The sequence below is a fragment of the Akebia trifoliata genome, chromosome 3 (genome assembly GCF_017979445.1).
Source record: "Akebia trifoliata isolate Shusen 1 chromosome 3, ASM1797944v1, whole genome shotgun sequence".
NCBI classification, from domain to species: Eukaryota; Viridiplantae; Streptophyta; class Magnoliopsida; order Ranunculales; family Lardizabalaceae; genus Akebia; species Akebia trifoliata.
The window spans coordinates 44503794-44523522 of record NC_141377.1 but is presented as its reverse complement, the minus strand read 5'-3'; the positions used below and the strand labels follow the sequence as shown (position 1 = coordinate 44523522).

The window sequence follows — 19729 nt, the reverse complement described above, 5'->3', positions numbered from 1 at the left end:
CTTGTAAGTGGCAAATGAGGGTGCTTGAGTTCAAGACTTTTCCCTTTTTAAAGCAAGCCACTATGCACAACACTGTTTGATTTTATTTATTTGTATTCAATTTTTATGTACAAATAATAATGCTAGAATTGACTAGGTTTTTTTTTTTTTTTTTTTTTTAATGACAATGACCATCATGGAGGAAATGCCTTAATGTACCGTTTGGCCAGGATAGGACTTGGCCACCTGGACGGTTATGGTTTAAAGTTGGGCTAAGATGCGATCCACCTCTTTAGGACTAGGCGTAGGGTTTAGTTTGGCCCCCAACCAATCCTGCTCTCGCATAGTCCAAAATAACATTGGTACAAGATGACCACAATTCTAGGTAAGATGGAAAGTATGAAACGTTGACTATTTTGATAGATTTAAAGGATAGGGAAAAATGGTAAATGTTTTGCTCAATCTATCACTCAGACCATTGATGCATATATATATATATATATATATATATATATATATATATATGGGAAATGTTCAGCACCCTAAGTTTTACCACACATTTTAACAAACGTTTTTTGTCCTACATGGGTTATAAGTTTTGGAATGGGCTGAGTTTTAGTGAGGATGATCTCTATGATTAGAAGATCATTCTCCCTAAAAATCAGCCCATTCCGAAATGTTTAGCCCCATGTTTACACGTTGAAAAATCGTGGACCGTCCCTTTTTTGTAAACCATTTTTGATGGGGTTAGAAGTTTTAGAATGAGCTGATTTTTGGTGAGGAGGATCTACTCACCATAGAGATCATCCTCACCAAAAATCAGCCCATTCCAAAACTTCTAACCCATGTAAGACAAAACACGTTTGTTAAAGTGTGTGGTAAAACTTAGGGTGCTGAACGGGGACCCCATATATATATATATATATATATATGCATCCAAGTGAAGGGTTGTCGATTTAATTCCATAACTGACATGTTTCATCGATTAGGTTGAAATCGTCTTATTCTTGAGGCTTAAGCAATATACCACCGACCTTAAACTCAAGTTGAGATTGGATGGGGAACGAAGTCTTCACAGAGATCAATCTATACATATAGGGTACAGTTCGACACTCAATGGTAGGGAACCAACATGTTTGTTCTATGTGTCTTAAAATTTTCGAATTGAATTGATTTTTTGTGAGAATGATCTTTATAATGAGGATATCATCCTCATCAAAAATCAGTCGAATCTAAAATTTAAAGTCCATCAAAAGTGATTTAGAATTGTGCACTATCGATTTTTTATCAAAAATTTGTGAATCACTTTCGATAAACTTAAAATTTTCAGATTTGACTAAATTTTTGTGAGGATGATCTCTTCACCATAAAGACCATTCTCACAAAAAATCAGCTCAATTTGAAACTTTTAAGCCACACAGGACAAACGCATTGTCTCCCTAACGTTGGATGTCGATATATATATATCAATGAGCTTGTTTTTAATGCGATCAATAATTGGATTATGATTAGAATTTTACCAACTAAGTTAATTTCTAATTTTTTTTTTCCTTTATGGATAACTTGGACGTAAACCTATAACTTCAAAATTGCTTTGCAATGTGTCAAACCAACTGAGTTATAGGCCTAAGTACCTTCCTAAATTTTTGTATTTAACACCGGATAAACTGATTTTTGGTGAGACCAATAACTTATTGATAATGGGAATTGAACCGTATTATCACCCATAGAGTTTACGAACTAAATAGGGATTCATTTCCTATAAGTCCATGGGAATATCTGCCCATCTCACCTGATCCTTGTTCTATCTTGCAAATAAGGTGAAACTAATTGTTGGGATTAGAGAATGATTCCAAGGAAAAAAAAATGGAAAAAACACTAAGCTCAATTTGAGGTTTGAGGCTTTCCATTAAATTAATGATTGAGATAAGAAACTACTCTTAGGGATTTTAAAGAAGAGTCGTGATAATATGAGGTTCTTTTTTTTTCTTTAGATGCCCCCATCATAAAATCGCAAATCATTTGCCTCAGGATACACATGAAAAAGATTTATGACTCTGTAATTGCCAGGTCAAGGAGTTTATGGGGAGTGGGGCGTATTAAAAAGCGAGCGTCAGATTATCATTAATCGTCTAAGAAAATGTATCCCTAAAAAAATCTGTGTTGATCACTAGAAACTTGTACTAAACCATTGATCCCTAGTTCTTCCACTACTTATATATGTTCCTTGAATGAGACTGGAAAAAGTTCAAAAATAAAACTTCTTACATGGGAAATAATCAAAGATAAAGCTATCAACAAGTTAGGCCCACTCTTGCTTATAAAATATAAAGAGAAATTCCTCTCACTTTCCAGCTTTGTTGATTTCCAACGTACATTGAATGAAGCTTATGGAAATTAGGTAAAGGTTGCAATACACCGACTCATGAAAGGTCCTTCCACAATAAGAGTGTCGTTAATCTAGTGTGGAGTGATTAACTTTTACTTGCGATTGAGACTTCCAATCAATTTGCATTTTGTAATATATATAAAATCAATTTGAAAGGAGCGAACCAACTTTTCAGGTACCAAGTGAAAATAAAAAAAACTAGGAAAATTTCTTTTCAAGATAAGATTGTTGGGAATGGCATTAGGTTCTCGTCAAAAGTACTTTTTTACTAGTTTAGAGCTGAGTACTTTTCATGAAAAAAGAATAAGATAAATTAAAAATTAAAAATTAAAAATCCATAATTTAATATGGAATATCGAATGTTTGTCCCACACTAAATATTCTTAGAACAATGTAAAAACTACAAATCGGTCCAACCAAATTGAATCATAAATTCCTAATTTAATCATCTTGTAGTAGCTCCACAAACATTTATGAATAGGCTTAAGGTCCAATCAAACTTCAATAATATCTATGAATTTACTCGACAAGAAAAAGTTGGAAAGTCGAATCTTAGTTAACAAACAACAATATAACAAAAAAACTAGTATTGAGGGATAAAAACCACCATCATTCGGACCGTTTGTACCACTACCTGGGCTCTTCATCTATTAATTACATATCACTAATCTTGTTTGCTTGAAAAAAAAAATATGAACTCATTCTTAAAAAAAATAATAACAATTTAAAAAAAAAATTAAATTGGCTTTGAATAGAGTGGAGTGGATGAATTTATTTTTGTTAGGCAAGCAACATTAGAGGTGAAGCTGTGAAGGCGGGTGTGGAGGGATAAAATCGTCTCCTATTCGGACCGTCCATTCTCACCATCAATACACATCTCGAGGTAGACACGTGGCATCATTTAAAGAGAGTTCTATCTTATTAGGGAATATTTTAAATTTAAGAGGATTGTTCTCCTTATTATGTAATTGTTAAGTTGGATAAGGGGTCAGATGGTCAATTGTAATTAATTAGGGTTAAGACTCTAATTATGATTTCTCTATTTAAAATAATGGGAGGTTATTGTAAAGGAGAAGGGGGAGAAAAAATGAAAAAGGAGGAAAGATGGATAGGGGGAAATGAGGTTATGTAAATCTGAGATCTATAGTGAAATGGCTCCCTGAGCCCGTGGACATAGGCATGTTTGCCAAATCACGTAAAAAATCTCTTTGTATTATTTCTCTTTTTCGTTATTTTTTTTTATTATTTCTATGATTTATTGGTGAATAATCTTGTTAATGATTAAATCTTGAGGTCAATCACAAAAATGACCTCCACAATTGGCATCGTCCGTGGGAATGAAACAAGGGACACGATGTACACATGTAGATTGGGGGCTGACGTCAATATCGACCCTTACAGATCTAGGGTTTCAGATCGTGTTTTGTTGAGGTACAAATCATTATACTATAAAATAAATATATAAAAAAAAAAGATAGAATGGGTTTTGCGACAAGGAGGCTAAAAATAAAAAATAAAAAATAAAAGTTGAAAAAAAAAAAGAGATGGTGCATTGCGCCTACAATACATTCGAACTTCTCGACAATTGTCCAACGAAGATTGCGGCCGTCGGATCATACAACTCCAAGCTTTTCCTAGTTTGCAGCGATGGTTCCCTAATGATCTACGCTATAGAATCTTCCTCTAACGATCGATCTCCATCTACCGATCACCATTACCAAACCCTAGAAATATCTAAGGAGCCCTACGTATTGGAGAAGACAGTGGAGGTCATTTTTGTGATTAACCTCGAGATTTAATCATTAACAAAATTATTCACCAATAAATCATAGAAATAATAGAAAAAATAACGAAAAAGAGAAATAATACAAATAGATTTTTTACGTGGTTCAACAAACGTGCTTACGTCCACGGGCTCGAGATGCCATTTCACTATAGATCTCAGATTTACATAACCTCTTTTCCCCCTATCCATCTTTCCTCCTCTTTTTTCATCTTTTCTCCCTATTCTCCTTTACAATAACCTCATGTTCTTATAAATAGAAAAACCCTAATTAGTCTTAACCCTAATTAATTACAATTGACCATCTTGCCTTTTATCCAACTTAACAATTACATAATAAGGAGAATAATTCTCTTAAATTTGAAATCTTCCCTAATAAGATAGAACTCTCTTTAAATGATGTCATGTGTCCACCTCGAGATGTGTATTGATGGTGAGAATGGACGATCCAGATGGGAGACAATTTTATCTCTCCACAGCAGGTATAACAGGTTGTGAACCTAAGGTGTCGTATTAACACTCCACAAGCTTTATCAACTTAACTAAGTTGGTAATTGGAGCAGCATGATTCGTGTAGTTGAACCAAAAACAAAGAGAATAGGAGATATTATAAGAAAATTCAAGATTGGAAATAAAATAAGAGAGCTGCTATTGGCACCTCACCTTTTACTTATTATAGCCCAATTTCTTAAATTATTTATCACACTCCAATTAAAAATTAAAACATACCGGTCAAACATTATAAAGGTTTGGCTCAAATTAGCATCTCAACATTACAAAACATTCAAACAATTTCAGTAGTTGTTTACAATTATGAGTAGGTTCATATAAAATCTTAAAACCAGAACACAGAAATCTAGCAAAAAAACGAGACAACTTCTATTGGCATCCATGGGCTTTGGATTATTGGTCTGATTGACTGGACTCAGTACAATTACAAGGCTGTTTGGCAATGGGCTGGGCTTGAATATAGCAGGCTCGGACTCTGCGCTCTACATTGATGGTCCGTGCCAACCTTCCACCTGGTTGTTGACATCCAATCATCCATTTATTGTTTGATCTATTAGACTCAACTTATTATTGTGAGCCTTGGTATACCTCATCAAATCGTTGTCCTCGATCACCTTAGAAGTAACACGTGTACTTATGATCATTATCATTATGTAACTTTTACTATTCTTTTTCCAGTCGGCAGCCGTACCACCAAGATCCTCGACTAATTCAGGAGGGCAAATCCGTCCGATACAAATAGGAAACCGAAGAGACCTGAGAGACACGAGAGAGCGATCACTTATCACTTTCATTTACTATAAGAAGAAACAAGTATATTTTCATATAATTCCACATTTGTCCCTTCCATGTCGACTCCACGCTATCCTCACTCCTCTTTAAATTAGTTTTGTTTCTCTTTCAGCCACCTCGCATTTGGATTTCTTTCGGAAACTCAAAAGAGTGAAAAAAAAAAAAAAAAAATCGAAACGAGAGAGAGAGAATGGTGTCGGACTCAGAGCTTATAGACAATCTTCGCGAATTCCTTCGAACATCGGATCTCAACAAGACTACAACAGCTATCGTGCGCCGAAAGCTTGAAGAAGATTTTGGAATCGATTTATCGGATAAAAAGGTTTTTATAAGAGAACAAGTCGACCTTTTTCTTCAAAGCCAAACCGAAAAAACTGAAGAAGATGACGAAGAAACAAATGTAAAATCCGAAGATAGCAACACTTCCGATTCAGAAGAAGAGGAGGAGAAGAAGAAGACGAGTAACGGAAGGGGCAGAAAGAAAGGAGTGTGAGTTTCCTCTGATTTAATTTAATTCGTTATCTTTCTTTCTTTCTTTTATTAAATTAAGCAAGCTATTTTCATTTGAGAGATTGTTAGTTGGAGTGGTTGCGATGAAGAAATTTTGATTGTTGTCGTTGTTCTGGGAAATATTTTAATCTTAATTCTTACATGCATGGATATTATGTGGGAGGATTTCTATTTCTTGGTGATACATTTTTTTTATTTTTTATTGTCAATTGTCTTGCATGCATGGAGGATTATTTGACCCAAAAATTTGGGGTTTTTTGCTGAACGAATGTTGTTCTTTCATTCAATTATGCCAGACAAAACATGCACAAAGAGATTATGTTGAATGCTACATCAATTTGGAAAATGCTACCAAAATTTACTGGCTTTGAATCTTTTTTGTTGCTTCTGTTGCTGTTAAATTCAATCATTTTGATAGAAAGAAAGCTAAAATCCTCTGATTTTTGTTTATTATTAAATATCTGTATTGGACTTGTTTGGGTTAAACACAAGTTGTGTCACTGAATTCAATCTAACTTGGATCAAATTTTATTAAGTAATGAAAAACACGTTAATCGATAGAAGAAATAGTTGAAAAAATTACATAATTCTCAATTATGACTTGGGTAAATATTTCATTTTATGAGTATCGTGATTTAACTTAAAAGTAACACGAGAATATCAAAACCTAAGCATGTACTAGAGCTGAAAAACTGCACCAGGGCTTACCTGCTCTTTGAAATAAGAAATTTCAATTTACGTTGATGTTAAGTCTTACGAAGTGTAGTTCCTTTTACAAACTTTAAAATGGAGTTATTAGTCGTAATTCTTAAGTTTGTTGTGAGCATTTCTAGGGAAAAAAATGAGTTTAAATGCAAATCATTGCACATGCCACCAGTACAATGTGAATACATGCTTATGGTCTACAACTGAAGTTCGACTTTGGGGCTTTTTCTCTGCACAATGCCAATACAAACAACAGATCCTTCTTTTTCCTCGTCAGCTCATATTTTCTCACGTATTGATGTAGTGCTGACACTTTACGCTGTAGTCTGTTGGTTTGGATCCATTTGTATTACCCTTATTCCTGACTCATATTTATCACAACCAACACACATGGTGATTTTCCTTCTCTTCCTAGTTAAACCGAGATCTAACTTGTTGCTAGCCATGGTTTTAAAAAATTTCCAAGACCGAGATGGCTTGGGACGAGACACCAAAGCAGAGACCGAAAAGAAAAAAAAAGGAGTCAAAAAATCATTCGAAATATGGCATCGTTCATGAATGAGACCAGACATTAAAGCCATGTCGTTAACCTGGTTTACTTCCTTTGGCCTAACAAAAAGAAAAGTTTTATTCCTCTATTGGAGACTTGAAATAGCTCTTGTATAGGTATATGATCATCTGTAGAATTGAATTGAATAACTTGGCTTAACATCTGAGGCTACAATGGTGACATTATTTGTGAGGGTTCTGAAAATAAATCTTTTACTATTTCTTCCATTTTAATGGAAGAAAACCAATTGATTAGCTCATGGTTTTTATTTTTCCTGAATTCTTCCTTCATGTCATCATCATCACTCATCATCAAAGCCTTATCCAAAATTTTGGAAATTTTGGGGTTGGCTGTGTCTAGCATTCATTTCTTGCCCCTATTAAGTGGGTGCCTATGAGCTAACAACTTTCACTTTGCATTGGTATGTGTGCTCATTTAGGTGATACTTGATAGCATAACAAGCCATAGCTTTCTTGTTTCACATTGCTAATAGGTGGATTGTTTTTATGTCATCATTCAGGTCAAACAAGCTGAACAAAGATGTCAAAAAAAGAGGGGGTGGGTCTGCCAAAGTATGTAGTCTTTCTCCACAACTTCAAAAATTCGTTGGAGTACCTGAATTGGCGAGAACTGAGGTATATTCCAAACTTTCAGAAAATTATTTTCCCCGTTTCACTAATTCTGTTGATTTCAGAACCTTAAACTTTGTTGTTTTATCTCGGTTCTAGGTTGTCAGGCAACTTTGGGCGTATATTCATGATCACAATTTGCAAGACCCGAACAACAAGCGAAATATAATATGTGATGAAGTATTGCGTACCCTTTTTCCTGTTGATACCATCAACATGTTTCAGATGAACAAGTCTCTGTCAAGTCACATTTGGCCATTGGATTCGGATTATGGTACTACTTTCAGAGATATGTTGAGTTCTGTTTATAAAGTTAGATGCATATACATATAAATTTAACTTAGTTTTACTGTCTCATTTTATTTGGTGATATTGTATAGTTTGCTTTATGTTTTTTCACCATTTGCATTCGTTAATTAGGAAATTACACACTGTATTCTGGTTATGTACAGCTACCTTGGTTCACGGCAGTAAATCATGATCATCTTTAATTATCCTACTCTTAAGCTGTTGGGTACCTTAAGAATTTCTTTCTCTTCTGCACACCATGTTCCTTTTATTGTATATTTTATGTATTTTTAGTACAACGGCTCTAGTTTTCACCACAATATGCATGTATCTTTTTGTTTTCCTGCTAGTTTTTTGGGGAGAGAATATGACATAAACCCACCTTCAAATTTTTCCATATATTACATGGAAAAATCCTGAAAGTGAATCAAAATAATTGGCAATAGACTAGTGTATGACACACTATCGAGTATTAGCATCAGCAATTATATGCTGGATAAGGTGTTGAAAACCAATTGCAAGGCTTGCACTAGGCTACTAATTCCATCCCCAAAGATCAAGCCATCTCCTACTCTTGATCAATTGTAGCACCGGTTATGATCCTAGTCATTTGAACTCTTGGTAAACATTAGAGACTAGGGAAAACATCTCATCCATTATTGGATGGAATTGTTCTATGGCATTAAATTGCCTCCATCTTTAGAGGCCTCCTTTATTTTCATTGGAAGACTTTCAAAAGTGATGCAAAATCATTCTATAATCATAAGGATTGCGCTTTTCTGACTTGAAAAACATATAATATAGTGGTCTCTTTTAATCTAAGAACCTCTCAAAAGCAAGCAAACATGGATAGAAGTGTAAAACACGTCATATCTGTTTTAAAGTTTTTTATTTGAATTATATTATTTTCAAAATGTTATAGGCAAATGTCACTTCAACAGCTCATAAATCAACGGAATTCAATAACTAAAAGTTTGCTAATTTGAAGAATCTGTCCTGATCCTAGTTTAAACAAGAATTTTGGATCTAAGGAGCTCATGATGACATCGTTTCAATTAATATGGCATAGTATGTGGTCTGCAACTAGACCAGTCCATTCTTCATCTCTCGGTCAGACCACACCATGACAAATGTGACAGAAGTTTCCATTCATTTGGCCGAGAGCTCTCTTAAGTCAGTTGAGGAGCTTCCAAACCAATTAGTCAATGGGAAAATTGAACCTCGCATGTAGTTGTCCCATGAAAACCTGGACCCTGTTTAGTTTGCAATCCTGATCCATTTAGTTCGCTCAATGGATCCGGACAATAGGAATAATCATGTACTGTTGGTCTAAATCTTCAAGGCTAAGAGGAATGTAGTACCGATCAAAAAAAAAAAAAAAGGAGGAATATAGAAAAGGGGAAATCCAAAAGAAAGAGAAAAATGAGGACAAAGCTTGGGTTATTCCTCTCACACAATCCTTAGAATATCCAAGTTAGTAATGACTTGTCGGAAAACGAGTTGTAGCCATGATCAGAGACACTACAACAAATAAAACAGACAAGGAGAAAATGAAGAAGAACAAGTAGAGGGAGTGAGAGACCCCTTAGGTCATATTTATAGGTTAGGGGAGGAGAGGGATCAAGAGATTCTTGCATCTTCTTGAGGCTACATTAAAGAATAGGGTAATGATTACCTTGATGAGGTCTCGATTCAAATAATGATGGTGTGGCCATAAATAAGGAAAAACAGCTAGTGACGTTCAGACCGAAAGCGAACTGACATGACCTTATTCCAATCAGGAAATGACAAGTGTCCCTCAGATGATGTGTAAATCTGCAAACTCTGGAATCAGGTAGACAAGTCTTAAGACTCAGGATAAAATATCTCGAGGCCTAAGAGGGAGTAATTGTGGAGAGGAGAGCATGGACACAACCAGCATTGCAACAATGGTAGCAAGGCTGAATGCGAAAAGTACTTAGCCGAGAGACAGGTGTCTGGGGTAGGCGAAAAGAAACCTGGCAGTGAAGAGACCTTTCCGTGAACAACCGACAAAAAATGATTGCACAGAATGGCTTTGGTCAGTGCGATTCGGAGGACGAGCAGGAGAAATGGCCCTGCTCAGCACAATTTTTGGAATATATGCAAATGGACATGAGCAGTCATGATCTAGCGAAGTTGTGATTAGAGTGATGGGACAGCCATTGAAGCACAAGAAGGTTGTAAATGAGGGGACCGATGATGGTAAATGGTACACAATTTCTCTCAAAAAGGCCCCATTACTTTGTTGAATCAGGTATTGACTTGATCATCGGAGTTAACTCAGCAGGGACACCTCCGAAGATCAGAGAGGAGCATTGAACTTGAAGCCCAAGATCAGCAGGTTTGATAGGGGTTGTTGCAGAATACAATAAATCCCCACATTTTCTATTTCAGTTTGATTTCCTGCCATTCAAATAATTCAGCGTTCTTTTGTGTTTATACCGGTGGTTACTTTTTGTATTCACATTTACATTGATTTTATTGTACTTAAGTTTGTATAATTGTTCGAGATTTTACTGAAATAACGGTTTTGATGATTTAGCTGCTCCAAACAAGTCAAATCAAAAGGAAAAGCAACGAAAGCAAGAGAGAAGAGAAGGTGAGAAGAAAATGAACTCAGGCTGTTGTTATGTGATGAGCATATGTTACACACATACTTTCTATACCTCCGTTTCTATTCAGGTCCTGATGATCCAAAGCCCAAAGAAAAGCGACAGAAAAGAGGGGGTTCAGGTTTTCTAGCTCCTCTTCGACTTTCGGATGCTCTAATGAAGTTCATTGGTACTGGTGAAAGTGAATTACCACGAGCCAGTGTTGTAAAGAAAATGTGGGAGTACATAAAACAAAACGGCCTGCAGGTATTTTGTTGTTATACTTGGAACTTGGAATTACAGTCATACCTCACAAATCTGATACCCTGCTCTGTGTGACCGAGATCCCACCTATTATGTTTATCCCATAATATGTTACTGATGAAGTCCTGAATTTCTGAACCCATAATTTAAATTTTATCACTTTAAAAATCAATAATGAGAAGGAACTGTAGTGAAAAGTTCAACATTAAAAGTTGGAATACATTGAACCCACTAAGAAACAATTGTGTCTGTTAAAAGGGTGCTACATTTTCTAAGATTTTTTTTTGTCACATTGGACCCATGCCAATACTTCTTGCCTTAGAAATCTTTAATTTAATAACTTTCTCTCTCAATTATTAGCTCTATGATTTAATTATATATCAATTTGCTTAAATACTTTCTTTCTGTATTATATAATTAACATGACTGGGAATATATATTTTTCTTACAGTTTTCCTTGAGGTGCACCTCAAGGTGTGGATCTTGCATTCCTCTGTAGGCACTTGTTAGTATGTTATGAGTTCCTTCGATCATTTGATTATATTTCTTTGACATTTTTACCAAGATTTTTTTGTCTATTAAATTTCGTGAAGGAGGGCCAGTAGTAACTTGAAACTGTCTGTAACAATTAGGTCCTACAAAGTAGTATAACTTTGTTTAAATTATCTAATCCGAAGGATAAATCTAGTGGAAGCAACTCTAAGGCGTGTTGGAATTGCCATGTTAGGTTGATCTGTTAAAATGCCAGTTTTGTACTGTCTGTGAAAGTACATCTACTTAAACATCAGGGCACTTTAGGAATTTCTGGCTCTGTAGTGAGATAAAAGCTATGGCAGTGGGTACAAAGTTTAATTTGTTCTGTGTTTTGGTGACCTTGGTTTGTTAAGCTTGTGTTAGTGTAGGTGTGGCATTTGTACCACAAAATCTTCGGTATTTCACATTTTTCCACTTGGCACTGAAGGATCATCTCAAAAGAGGAGAATGACTGTGGTGATAAATTGAAAGATATATTGGTGAATATAAAGTCAAATTTGTATATTGAGAGAACCTAGTTTTATTAAGCTCATGTTATTTTACTATCTTTCTCCATGAACTACTACCATCTGATTGTTTCTGCTTGTAACTGAAGGATCCATCTGACAAGAGGAGAATAATATGCGATGATAAACTGAAAGAACTTCTCGACGTCGAATCTTTCAATGGCTTCACAGTTCCAAAGCTACTGGCTGCTCATTTCATCAAGCCAGAACAGTGAGTTGCTCCTACTGGTCTTAATGTTAAAACCAGAAGGAATGTGAAATTTTGCTTGTGAGTGTATTTGAAATTCCAACAATTGCTCTGTTGTCTTTCATTATTTAGTATTTATCAATTTTTAATGTCCAACAGAAGAGCAATAGAAAAGTTGAAAATGAAATAATTTGTTTCTTCAACCATTCCAATGGCACTCTTATGTATGCTTCAACATCTGGAATGCTTAATTTTAGATATCAGAGGAAATCTTGGGTGAAATTTGTTCAGTTTCCAAAAGATGGGGAAAAAAATATATGAGGTTTTTATGTTTGTCTTCTGACCCCCTTTGCACATCCATTGGAATTCTAGAGCAGCAGTCCATAAGTGGAAAAGATAGATAACTCTAGAACTGCATGGAAATCAGGCTGGGGTATTCAATAGGAGTCCTCAAGGATTTTTGTGGTCAAGGATGTTTTCATCCCGTTTCAAACCTTCATAATTTAGATTTTAAAATCTGTATGAGCATAATCTACGTAGGTCTTATGGTAATATTATCTAGCGCATTGTATGACTAGTAGGCTTCAAATGTCCGTATTAGTTTAGAAAATCTTGAATTCAATCCCTTTTATATATCAGAAGATTTTGTGTCAAAGATCAATTTTCTTGGATATGTGCATGAAGTGATCTATGATTCTAACTCTACATGTTGTCATCTTAAAACATCATCATCATAATCATTGTGGTATCCCCATCTATCTCCTATTGGGGTAGGTGACACGACTCTACTCTCCCAGCTATTATCTAATGTACACTTTTCTTTTAAAAAAAATAAATGATGAAGCAAGAAATAATTTTCTTCAAAATTACAAGTGCACTAGCGGGTTTAGTAAAAAAAAAAAATTCTTAGCGATCAAGGGAAGTTTTTATGGAGAATGTTGCTTTGCACTGTGCTTTAAAACACGAAGGCATGAGGTGTGGTGTTTCACTAGCCAAAGATTTGTGGCATAAAATGTATGCTCCATTAGCATGCATTTTTCAGATAGATAAATAAATTGCTACATAAGAAACTAAATAATTAAGAATAATAAAAAAAAAAGATAATACAGGAGAAAATCAAGGCCTTGGTCAAAAGGTGCCAAAGATATGCGCCCCTCCCCCTCAGGCAGAAGTTTTTTCAATGCCTCTGTGAATAAATTGTAAGCCCTGAAGGTGCCAGCTTGCTAAGTTGGTCAGTCTATTAGTGTTGATACCACAACTGGCTACTAATTACTAACCACAAACCTGCTTGCTTACTATTTTTTTCTTTTGAAGAAGTTGGTAAGGCCTTTTTCGAAAGGCTCACCTCACGACATAAGTCTTTAACGCCTCTGAAACCATTATTTTGCACTGTATTGTAAGATATAGAAAGAATGAATGAATAAAATCTTCGAAAATAAGGGTGGTTTTGGTGAGTCATGGATCAAGAAGGGTAGAGCCATGATATTGATTGGGTACCCATAGTAAAAAAGAAATCAAAGAAGCAAGGCTCAAAATTTGTTTCATCTCAGAATATTTTTGTCAAGACCTTCCAAGATGAAACATTTATGGAATGAATGTTTTGGAGGAATGCTCCAATGTATTTTCATTCGTCTTGAGTGGTCTCAAGTCGTCTATTTAGACAATTTGATTCATGGCTTGATCTTCTTTTAGAGTAAGTTCTATAAAGAATTCAAGGGTTTAGTTTTTTTGAGGATTTTATTTACACCGTGGGACAATGTGATTGGGGAGGGCCTTTGGATTAGTGTCGCCCTCCATAATGGTCTTTGTGGCTCAGTAGGCCCGCTTCGACCTCTTATATTTTTTGTCCTTGTTTAATTCAATAATACACATAACAAAATAACGAATAAAAGAACTATTTAAATGACTCTTTCTTTTATCTAGGCAAGTGAGATTGGTGGCTAATATTAATTAGCAGATGAAGGCTGGTCTTGAAGCCACCCAGGTCGTGGCATCCTCAGATAGACTTCGACCATATTAGCAAGCTGATACCTTCCTTAAATGAATCAATACATTCATTCTATTTGTTTAATATTATCTTGTTCTAGTATACTAAAGACTATTAACATTGGATAAATGGTGGATCTTTTTTTTATATCACAACTTCAACAACAAAAAATTATTTCCCCCTCTTTAACTTGCTTGGAGAATAATCACTGGGCGGATTACGCCATTTTAGATTCTTTAGTATGATCACAATCCCAATATAAGCTAGCTTACTACATATTTATTTTCCAATTACTTCATTTGTTCATGTAAATATGTAACAATTTCACACTTGAAAGAAATGAATATATTGAGATTAAACTTGGCTTTGAAAATATGGTTAGTGATTGCCTCTTTTACTGATTTGGAGGTTATTGCTTCCATTTTTGGTGTGACGTAAATTGGTTGGATTGGTAGATAAGGATATTGTTTTTGTATTTCAAAACTATCTGTATGCTATGAGTTTGATATCTTACATGTCTCAATAACTGATAATCTTTGTACATATGATGAGTGCACTATTTGAAGTGATGCAGTCGAAATCTAGATCTCGCACCAAGTCTTAAAAAAAGAGTCTTTTGATGCCTTGATGAACAGATGTTGGGAAAAGAGGTCCGTGTTTTCAAACTCTGGTCTAGGGGTTATAGTTTCTAGTGGACATAACTTGTTACACAAACATCTTACAGGGAAGCGATCATATGTGTTGAAAAGCTTGTTTAGAAATCTACAACTATTACATGACTTTTGGGCAGATTCTAATGTTTTGGATGTCAAAAATATATTGGAAGTTTTGGTACATTCAAAGCGTCGAAAATTAGGGTTTTTTAGGTATCATTAGAAAAATATTTATGTCATTTTAGATGAAAGGCATGATTTGTTTCTTAGGCCTTAAGTTAGGTGGTAGGGTTTTGTTTTCCTATAATAGCTGGTTATAAGAACATGTGGTAGATTTTGAGTAATTAATAATATTTTGATAGGTTTTGAAGATTTACTAAATATTGAGTTAGACTTATGTTCCTTAGGGTTCACTTTGGAGAAATTTTCTGGGTTATCTCTTGATTCTACGACCTAGTAAGATTATTTTCGGTCTTCTAGTAGGATTGTAGTTTTATATCAAAACCAACTAATTTTCTTAGGGGGCATTATTTTTTCTTGCATTATAAAGGGACACCGAACAATTAATATTTGTAATACATGAAAATTACAAATTTATTGACATTTTATTTTGGGGGGCTTATATTCTTAGTAAAATAAATATTTAAACATACTATAGTGCTACCTAACTTATTGTACTCTCAGCCTATCGGCTTCTAGCTGCGAGTATCAGCATGAAAAAGTGTGTTATATTATTTTATATAATGGTCGTAAGATCGAGCTTATTCTATAGTCTAAAACATTTATTTTTTTCTAAACTATGTTTATCACAGAAATATTGGTGTTAATGAATGCTTTGAAAATTCTCTAATGTTTCATTCCATCTTGGTGAATGTTTTGATCTCTTCTTGACCAAAATATTCCCTCGAGATGTCATTTTGAACCTTGCAAAGAACCAGCAACACCATTCTCATCACAAATTTGGACAATATAATCCACCTCAGAGGTTTTCCCTTTTAGGTTTGTGAGAGCCTTCTCCTGTTAACTATGCGATTTGTACACAGCTCTTGTATAACAGGGCTCCACTCTTACTAATCTGTGTTGTCTTATGTTTAGAGCCTGCTTCGATAGAAAGTAGCTTTGGAAGAAAGTACCTATTAGAAAATAGAAAGTAGTTTCTTTTTAAAAAGTAAGGATTTTTACTTTTATAAAGTAGTTTTCTAAAATGAATCCAAACAGACTTTTTAACTTTCAAAAGGCAAAGAGTTACTTTTTTGTGTGTATCAAACAGGCTCTTAATGTTTGCCCCCAAAAAATGAAAGAAAATAAAGTAGATGCTCAACATTTTGATGTAAGAGATTGAACTCAGGCAACTTCTGCAAAGAATGGGTTTGCTGGATGATCATGAAATCTATGGCATGTGTCTACAGATCTGAACAAATTCTTTTTTAGCTATTGCGAACTGTACTTGTGGGTTTGTTCTTCACTCATATATGTTTGACATGTAACAAAGTCAGGTCCTGTACTTGATTAGTGTGTACAGACTACAGCCTATGGGATTTTGTTATCTATATTTCAAAATATTTCATTCACATAAGGGGAAAAAAGAAAAAAAAGAGTGGTTCTTGGGAAATTTAGATTCTAAACCTAACTCGCATCAATTTAGAGATCTTTATTTTTGGATGGTTCAACTTAGTGATCTTTTTTAAAGTAAAATGAGATTATACCATGCATGTTCGACCGAACAAGAAATAGAGAGGAGTCTTTACGGCTCTCACATAGAATAATGAGGAAAAAGGAAAGAAGGGGATAATTCGGTCATCCATAAGAGGTAGAGTCATGGTTTTAAAACTCGGTTTCGCGTCTCGTCCATGCCAGATACTGAGTCGTCTTGGACGAGTTTTCCAATATGTTTGAATGTCTCATCCAAAATTTTGAAAAATGAACGTTAGGTATTAAATCTCGTTGGAAAAATTGACTTGTCCGTCTATCCTGGTCTCGGTCTCAGTCTCGGACAAGTTTTGAAACTGTGGGTGGAGTCTTCGTGGATTCTACCTCATTCCTATTCTATAAAAAGGCTAGTCCCCTCACGTTAAAAACAACGAAGTCAAGATCAGAAAAAAAAAAAAAAAAAAGAAGAGAGAGAGAGAGAGAAAAGTATCAAATGAGATGACTGATCAGGAGGGAGAAAAAAACAAAAGAGACTTACCAAATGATCCATGGTGGGATTCTGTTATCTTTTGTTACTATAGTTAAAACTTTAAAGGAAAATAACATAAAAAAAAAAATTGTACAATTAATTTGTTTATATGATTTTCTTCCTTCAGATGTCAATCTAGATGGAATTGAATTGAATGATGGATCAGGATTTGCCCTAGTATGGCTATAGTGATGCCTGTTTGTAGCATATATAAATCCAAATTGGAATATCTACTTGTAGCATATAAGACATGGAGAATTGATGATAAACCAATTGTTTAAGGTCTAGGTAAGATTAAAATGAAAAGAACTCGTAATATATATATATACATGAATCATATATTGGTGGCGACATACTTTTATTTAAATTCTGAGGAGAAGATATATTGGAGATAATATGGCAATGATGCGATGATGGTGTGTATCATCTTCTCTTGGTTGGAGAAAATTTGTCGAACAAGCTGTTATTATGGTTGAAATCATTAATGAAACATTACCATTATAAGTTATTGCAGCTTGTTGTAAAGTTGGCTTATTAAGGTGATCTGCCCTTCAATGGTAGGTGACGATGTATGCACGCTCGACCGGATGGCTTGGGACTGAAATTAGATGAGCTCCACCAATTACAGTAATTTTTTTACAGGATGAGAAGCTAGTATGATTTCAGGCCTGGATGGCCTTCGGTGCCTCGTCCTTTATTTTCAAGGACATCAGTGGCATTCAACAGGGTTGTTGGAGTTTCTTCAAGGAAATAGTTAAATTGGTTATTACATAAGAGAGCTACTATTGTCACTCCAATTTTTACTTATTACACTCCAATTGAAAATAGAAGTCAATGGCTGAGAAGAAGTAAAAGTTAGGTGCCGATAGAAACTCTTTCTCTCTATCTGTTTAAATATCTATATGGAAGATTAAGGATTTTACATGAACCTAATCTTAATTGTAAACAAGTGTTGAAGTTATTTGAATGTATTATAATGCTTTGTAATGTTGAAGTAATAACTTGAATCAAAGCTTTTGTATTATTTGAATGGTGTGTTTTAATCATTAATTAGGGTGTGATAAATAATTTAAGAAATCATGTATTTAGTAAAATTTGGGGTGCCAATAGCAGCTCTCTTAAGAAACTATATAACAATAGTTTTTGTTTCCTTCAAAATTATTATTATTATCATTATCATTGTTGGACTAGAAACAAATGGCTGATGGTCCTCGTGATTCATGGGTCAACAATCTTGAGAAATATCCAATGGTCAATTTCAAAACAAAAAATAAATAAATAAACCCACAATTCATACTCATGATTAGGTCTCTCTATGCATGGTTTTTTAATTTTTAAGGTAAAAATAAGGTTAATTTTTCCTTAAGATAAGGTTGATTTTGCCTCAATAGCTGATGTGGAGCTGGATGTTTAATAGGAAACCCACGAGGATTCCATGTTCATGGCAGTTGAGTGAAACTCATTAGCATTATCGTCTCACTTCTCTTGTTATTTCCCTTAAGAGAGTTCTCCTTGTCTCTTACGTTGTGTTTGGATTGAGAGAAAATAAATGAGTTTCTCTCCATTTCTCTTGTATGGATTGTTAAGTGGGAGAGAGAAAAAAGAATCGGTAAGAGGAGAGAAAAAAAGATGAATTTTCTTTTTCTCCAAAAATAAAGAGAAGAAGAGAGATTATTTTAAAATTCTAACTCTGATTTTAGATCTCTTTAAAATATTTTAAATTGGAGAGGAATTGAGTTTTTCTTTTCTTCCATTATCTTCTCTTAATGAGTTTCTCTTTTCTCCATTTCTCTCAAGATGAGATTCACACGGTGACCTCACTATGTTACGTCCCAATAGCTGACGCAACTACTGGCACCACATATGTTATTGATTCTCAGATTATTATTATTTTTTTTTTGTTTTTGCTATTATCTTTACATTTTTAACAAGGGGAATCGGCTTTTCATGACAGCTATTGGTGTTGAAGCCAATTCTATTCATTCAGGTCCCACTATCCTATTCTTCCCTATATCTGAAAGATGCATTTTCAACTTAAAAAAAGGACTAAAGTTAATAAGATCAACAGCTATTGGTGTTGAAGCCAAATCTATTCGTTCAGGTCCCACCATCCTTTTCTTCCCTATATCTCAAAGATGCATTTTCAACTAAAAAAATGATTAAAGTAAATAAGATTATAAATTATTGACATCTCGTGAGATGAGTTGGGTTGTTGAAACGTTTTGCTTTTTTTTTTTTTGTTTTTTTTTTTTTTTTGTGTGTGTGTGGGGGGGGGGGGGGGGTGGTGATTGGGAATATTGCTTAATATGTACCTTCTGATTGGTGGGCTGATTTATACTAACAAAGTTCTGATTCGGTAATTATTTGGTAGGGATTCAATTCGAATTCGATTAATTTAAGAAATTTTGGTTTAAAAAAAAAAAAAAAAATCTAATTAAGAGGATATACAAATTATTACTTTTAGGTTTCTTACTAAAATTCATCTTCTTCCAACTTTCTAAAAATCCAGTCTTGTTCTTGATAATTTAAATTTTGAAGAAAATAAAATTTTAATGTGAAGGGCAAAAATATAATTATGAATCAATTTGTTATTTTAATTGGCTAACCCCCTTACTTGGTTAATTTAAAAAAAAAAAAAAAATTCCTAATGATTTTGTGAATAGATAAAGTTG

General features: G+C 34.4%; 1 protein-coding gene across 4 annotated transcripts; it reads left to right on the top strand.

The window, feature by feature from the left end:
* Nucleotides 1-5423: 5423 nt before the first annotated feature.
* On the top strand, nt 5424-17977 carry LOC147407242 (upstream activation factor subunit UAF30-like). Of its 4 annotated transcripts, none has more exons than XR_015176725.1 (7): nt 5424-5942; nt 7739-7853; nt 7947-8121; nt 10699-10755; nt 10839-11014; nt 11463-12024; nt 12141-12279. XR_015176725.1 is itself a non-coding variant. In XM_086435715.1 (7 exons), exons 1-7 carry the CDS (start codon nt 5644-5646, stop codon nt 16174-16176), a joined length of 972 nt encoding a protein of 323 aa, XP_086291841.1. In that variant the 5' UTR covers nt 5428-5643; the 3' UTR covers nt 16177-16191. The 4 variants fall into 4 exon arrangements, 3 of the variants coding, with proteins under 3 accessions (XP_086291841.1, XP_086291843.1, XP_086291842.1); XM_086435715.1 differs by lacking the exon at nt 11463-12024 and adding an exon at nt 16149-16191 and having other exon boundaries at nt 5428-5942; nt 12141-12262; XM_086435717.1 differs by lacking the exon at nt 11463-12024 and adding an exon at nt 17619-17977 and having other exon boundaries at nt 5429-5942; nt 12141-12262.
* Nucleotides 17978-19729: the final 1752 nt, after the last annotated feature.